Source organism: Amaranthus tricolor, chromosome 1 (assembly GCF_026212465.1).
Source record: "Amaranthus tricolor cultivar Red isolate AtriRed21 chromosome 1, ASM2621246v1, whole genome shotgun sequence".
Classification (NCBI taxonomy): Eukaryota; Viridiplantae; Streptophyta; class Magnoliopsida; order Caryophyllales; family Amaranthaceae; genus Amaranthus; species Amaranthus tricolor.
Window position 1 is genome coordinate 9,416,626 of NC_080047.1, and position 6,387 is coordinate 9,423,012.

The 6,387-nt window shown below is 34.5% G+C and overlaps 2 protein-coding genes across 2 annotated transcripts; both read left to right on the forward strand.

Annotated features, from left to right (window-relative positions):
- The first annotated feature begins 656 nt into the window (after positions 1–656).
- LOC130824654 (auxin-induced protein 15A-like) lies at positions 657–1,186 on the forward strand. Its single transcript, XM_057689745.1, has one exon. It carries the CDS (start codon positions 767–769, stop codon positions 1,040–1,042), a length of 276 nt encoding a protein of 91 aa, XP_057545728.1. The 5' UTR covers positions 657–766; the 3' UTR covers positions 1,043–1,186.
- Positions 1,187–4,489: 3,303 nt separating this feature from the next.
- Positions 4,490–5,751, forward strand: LOC130824634 (auxin-responsive protein SAUR21-like). Its single transcript, XM_057689722.1, has one exon. The coding sequence runs from the start codon at positions 5,006–5,008 to the stop codon at positions 5,279–5,281; it is 276 nt and encodes a 91-aa protein (XP_057545705.1). The 5' UTR covers positions 4,490–5,005; the 3' UTR covers positions 5,282–5,751.
- The last annotated feature ends 636 nt before the right edge of the window (positions 5,752–6,387 follow it).

Below are 6,387 nucleotides of genomic sequence, written 5' to 3' on the forward strand. Positions count from 1 at the left end.
GAAATGACCCGCACATATAAATCAAATTATAGTGTACACTGTACACCTATAATCATAGGTACATCTAAGAATTAAAATTGACCTGGCCTAAAATATTATATCTGAAACCCACTTGAATACCCGAATGTGCATCTGTAATCATAAACAGTTATTTTTCTATCGGCAAGGAAAATAATTACTGGGTATAACTCGTGATATATATACTGATCGCGGCCGGCCCTATAAGGGGGCAAGAGGGGCCTATGCCCTAGATCCATCCAAAATATTAGAAAACCAACGCTTTAATAGTTAATAATTAGGGGTTCATATAGTATATTTAGTAGCTAAGAGCCTATAATTAATATTTCGCCCCGGGCCTCATAAATCTTAGGGCGGTCCTGATACAAACTAAGGATCATTCACATGGGTATGTTTTGCCTATATATTTCCAAGAACAGATGGTGATAGAACACCAAATAAGAGGCTAGAATAGAAAGATAAGAGTAGGTTAGGGCAACATGTGGGGCAAAAGAACAAACAACATTGACAAACTTTTCACTTAGGAACCAAGAAAGCAAGGCCATGTGAGAGCTTTTAATGAGTTGGCTCATCTGATCATCTCAATTTCTGTTCACAAATTTTTTTCAGCTATTTGGCTAAGTATATATAACCGCCTACGGCTTTGTAATTGCATCACACTCTCGAACGACAACAAAAACAAATTCATCCGAACTAAAAACAACTTGATCCGCTCTTTTTCTCGATCTAGCGAAAGTTTCATAAAAAAATGGCTATTCGTTTCCCTTCTGTACTATCGAGTGCAAAGCAAAACTCCAAAAATCAATTGGTACTACCGAAAGGGTACATACCGGTTTATGTAGGAGAACAAACAGATAATAAGAAGAGATATGTAGTCCCACTTTCATACTTGAGTCACCCTACATTTCAAGACTTGTTGCAACGTGTTGAAGATGAATTCGGGTTTGATCATCCTATGGGTGGTCTAACGATTCCTTGCTCTGAAGAAATATTCTTCCTACTAACTTCCGAAATGAAGTGCTAGAACGATATGAAGAACAAGCAAATCGATTTTTATTAGCTAGTTACATATTTATTAGGAAGTTTTTCCTTAGATGAGTTATATATTATTCTAATACGATCAATATTGTACAGATATGCATTTTTCACCATCAAAAGATGGGTGGCTCTCAATGAATTTTTGAATGTACTCAAATTTCTCTATACAATGGCCTTAGTTTTTGGTCTTCAAAGCTAATTTGCGATGATTTTGTTTATCTATGTTTTGTTCTAGCCATTGTGCAAGCAATTGTAAGGACAATCGAGGTGATGGGTTAGAGGATGATGTGTTTTCTGTATAGCCAAATATCAGCCAAAATCATAAAATATCCTTAAACGAGCCTAAAACAATGCGTGTTAGTATCGGTTTAATGGATTCGAAATTCTTGTGACTCAGCAAATACAACACAATGTAACCAATGAATATGGACCACCAAAAAGGTTTCGAAGGCTAAGATAAGGAAATGAACAAGGCATCCATCTACTTTCAGCAGTCCTATAAGATAAAATCTATACAAAACTAGTATCAAATTACTACTTCACTCCCTCCTCTAATATGATCTATAGTCTATCAGGTTCATTTCCTTCTCTAAATTTCGGCACAGAGTCGTGTCAACTAGGATATTTCCCCCATTTTAAAGGATTTTCCTTTCACCCTTGTGACAGTTGGGATCAGATTTTCACCACCAACAAGAAGTCCTCATTGCTTGTAAGGATTCTCTATCCTACCCCAAATTAAATAAATGTATCCTAATGTATTATCCAAATATGCACAAAAAAATAGTAGTGCTGGATCAACATCAACACTTTTAAACTAGCAGATACTAATACTTCTTTCGACTTTTAATAGTTGCAAGTTGCAACATTTGAGAACATTTCTCTCAAACATGAAAGAGATTATCGCGAGAAATATATCACTAAGAAGTAACAACGGTAAGGTTGTGTACATCCGACCTTCAAACCCCCGACAGGTGAGACTTGAGTATCATTTGATGGCATTGGGTAAAGAGCATGGTTATTAGAATCTCGATACCGATCTCTGATTCTACGATCCTAAGATTTAAAAATAGGCGACCGATCCGGATCGTAGGTATGATCTTAATGTTGGTAGAATCGTATGATCCTACATAGCTCAAGAATTTAGGTGGTTGAATCATGACACGATTCTACGATCTTATGATCCAACAATCCAATCCTAAAAGGGTAGTTTTAATTGTAAAATATTTTCGTATAATCCTCATCTCACTTTTGCATAAATATACACTCATTTATAATACTTATATCAATACCACTATAAAATTCAAATTTTCGTGATTTGCAATTTAAGAATGATTATTAAAAGGTTTTTTTTTTTGAAACTTAATATTAAAGTCAAATAAGGTTTTTTTACACCTTAAAACTTTAAAAAAAGAACAAATATAATTAATAATCAGTGATCCAAATCAAATTAATGTATATCTATACGATTACACGATCCTACGATCCGATTCTACCGATTACGATCCTACCCCTTAACGATTCTAAATAGAATCCCGATTCTAACAACCTTGATAAAAAAATGATGTTGTATATTATTTGGAGTCAATTGAGGTCATGGGAAAAGTCCGGCAACAAATCAGTTTATCACAATGAATCGTCCTTTCCTCATCATATGGGTCCAAATGTTTTATGGTACTTCACATGGGTATGTTTATCCTATAATGAACAAGCAATGGCAGAAAATTGGCAACTAACAGCAGCCACATAGCACTTGTACCAGTTTATGGGTTGTGGCTTTGAGAAACTAAGAGAAAACAAGCCATGTGATAGCCTTGTTTGTGGGTCATCCTCATCCAACTCTATCTATGAAGATTTCTTTATATGGAAATCCACCTTATATATAGCTAAGCCATTGCCATAGCATATATCACACTAAAAATCTTCGATTACAAAACATAAATCCAAATTTCCGATCATCAGTCGATTTTCTCTCATTTGAACCATTTTGTCTCAAGAATGGCTGTCCGATTCCCTTCTGTGCTATCAAATGCTAGGCGAATTCTTAGCAAAAATCAGCAAGTAGTGCCTAAAGGGTACATACCGATATATGTTGGTGATGGAGTCGATACACAAAGATTTCAGGTTCCGGTTTCATACTTAAACCACCCTACATTTCAAGACTTGCTACAGCAAGCTGAACAAGAGTTCGGGTTTAATCATCCTATGGGCGGTCTCACCATTCCTTGCAGTTCCGAAACATTTCTCCAACTAACTTCTGAACTGAAGTACTAATAAAAATATAGATGTTACACATTACTTCTAGGACTTACCTTAGATAAACTAACAACTAACAATGTACTAATGTATTGGTTCTAATCTTACATAATGGATTCAAATTTTGGAGCATAATATCTTCTATTTGTTTACCTATTACTCAATTGTACGCTAATCATCTTCGTCGTCCTACAATTAGGGCCGTCTCGTTCATTTTTGGGCCCCAGAGAAAAAGATAAAAAAAGCCCCTAAAAACTTAAGGCGTAACAAATAATATAGTACCTTTTGTTTTTTATTGTTGATATTTAAACTATTTATAAAAAAAAGCAATAAGAACTCATTTACATAGCAAAAAAATTATATTATATCTAAATTTAATTCAAATTAATATCACTTACTCCATTAAAAATATCACTTATATATTACATAAAAATAAGTTTTTTGGGCCCTAAAATATTCTTGGGCGCTAGCCCGCTTTGCCCTTTCTTATCGACGGCCTTGTCTGCAACGTTTCTTTGAAATTTTGGTGCTCGTAAATGAGTGAACGAATGCGACTAACACTAACAAATTTAAGACTAAAAAGATGATCATTTTCTGTACTGATGTAATTTGATCATATTTTCATCAGTGTAAAGTGTTATTACCTCAACATATCAAGATTTGATTACCCATAAGTATAACACAATCGACCCCTAAAGAATGAGTCAACTAACTTGGTTTCCTTTATCGTTATTCATTAGTCCATACATGTAAAGATTGTGTTGATCAAGAAACGGAATCTTCACAAACGAAAGATATAACTTTTAAGTCGTACTGTCCCATTGAGTTTATTGGCACACTTATCATTTTTGTCTATCTCTTTGTTTTTGAATTGTTTCTATATTAGCCACGGTCCCAAATTCTTTTCTTTAATCCATACACAAACGCATTCAGTTTTTTAATCGCATCTACATATTCCTTTCATCTGCTTATCTTTGTCTTATTCTCCAACTATATGTTAAAACTACTCTAGTGCGTCAAACTTAAGAGGATCGAGGGAGCAATTGGTAACAACCGGAGTTAGAAACAAAACATAAATACCCAAGATGTTGATTTCAAAAAATATCCAAAACCAATTGATAACGGGAAGATATGATCATATGAAGGATAAAAATGAACATTAGGAAGGTAATGTCCCTAGCTTTCTATCCAGCTGTTCAGAATCGGGTTCCACGAATCAAGTCCAGGACAGTCCAAGTTGTATAAAAATCATTCATCAAGGAACAAGTTTTTGGAAAGAGTGGAATCTAAGCATCTCGGACCTCACATACCCTTAAGTGTAAGCACTCACATGGTCATGTATCTATCAATTTGCAAGCATCGACTGCGACTGGACAACCAATAACATCCATGAAATAAATATTGTAATCGTCGATCAAATCTATTAGTAGCCCTAAGACCCTCATGTCGTTCAGGTGGAGTTTCACCCAAAATAGAAACACGTGGGTCGTGGGTCGACAAAATGAGTGTCAAAGAGAGTAAACTGGCATAAACAAAGCCATGTGACAGTCTTTACTGATGGGTCATACTTGAATTGTGCTCAATACCAGTATTTTCCTACTATAAAGAGCTTATCATGCCTTAATATTTGATCACACTCAAGTTTTTCTCTTCAAAAAGCCTAATCTAAATCCTTCAAGTTCTATACCTTCTAAAAATGGCAATCCGTTTACCTTATGTACTCTCTAAAACAAAGCAAGGTCTTACTAAAAATCAGCAAGTAGTCCCGAAAGGGCACATCCCGGTGTATGTTGGAGAGCAAGCCGATAAGAAGAGATATGTGGTTCCGATTTCTTACTTGAGCCACCCTGTGTTCCAAGACTTGCTACAGCGTGCTGAAGAAGAGTTCGGTTTCAATCATCCGATGGGTGCTCTTACTATTCCTTGCACTGAAGAAACATTCTTTAATCTTACATCTGAACTTGTGTGGTAAAAGTATCAAGAACTCGATCAAGAACAGGAAATTTTCATTTTCTGTTCTAAATTTTGTAGGATTTTTTTAGATTTTATTGATTTTTGATACCCAGATGGTATAATGTAAAGAGTGATGTAATTTGTTTCCCCCCATCTGCATCATTCAGTGGGGGAGTAAAATCAATAGTTAGATACACTGCTTCAGTTTTAAGATTATTTTGTTGTGGTTCTTACAAAGCTACTTAATACCCATCCTCCGATACTCTCCTCTCAAAAAAAAAATAATTACCGTGACACATATTCATACAATTCTCTAATTGGTCACTTTGAAATTATAAGTAATAACTTTACGGCCTGTTTGGTTAGTGGTACTAAATATTGGTAATAAGAATGATTTATAGTGTATAATTTCATCAAAAGTTCTATGTCATTCCCATGGTGATGATTGATGAAACTCTAATCACAAAAAAAAAAATTGTTTATAAATTTTCATTACCACCTAATACCACCTCTCCCAATGTTAATGCGTTGAAATGAATTCTATGAAGAAAATGAGATAATTAAAGTTGAAAAGGCATAGCTATCAAGATAGCCAAGAAAATTTTCAGCCAAATTACCCTTATTTTCATTCTTATTACCATCGTTTAATACCACCTACCAAACGGGCCTTTAAGGTTATAAGTGATCAATTTAAGGTTATTAGTGCACATTGACTCAGTCTAATAGAGATGATCCCACCGTAAGACAGTCATATTTGAGAATTTGTATTCAAAGAAATACCTAAAAGGTTCAAATGTGCCTCCTTCGTTAAATACTTAACAAGTACATACATGAAGATGAAAAACATGAAAGAAAATAGTGAAAATTGTACACCTAATGTTATACTAAATCATACTACTATTTGTAATTAATAGGGGTGTAAGTTTCCCTGGATCATAGCCTTTTATCCTTTTGGCAATTCAAATTTCATGCTGTTTTTAAAGATCTTTACTGGACTTCAAATTACTCAATAAAAAAATAAAATTGCAATTTGGTGTGTGAAAATCATAAATCGGTCGTACGAAAAACCAATATCCATGTACTCTCCACGCCTTTGTGATGAAAGAAACCTTCATATTTATATTT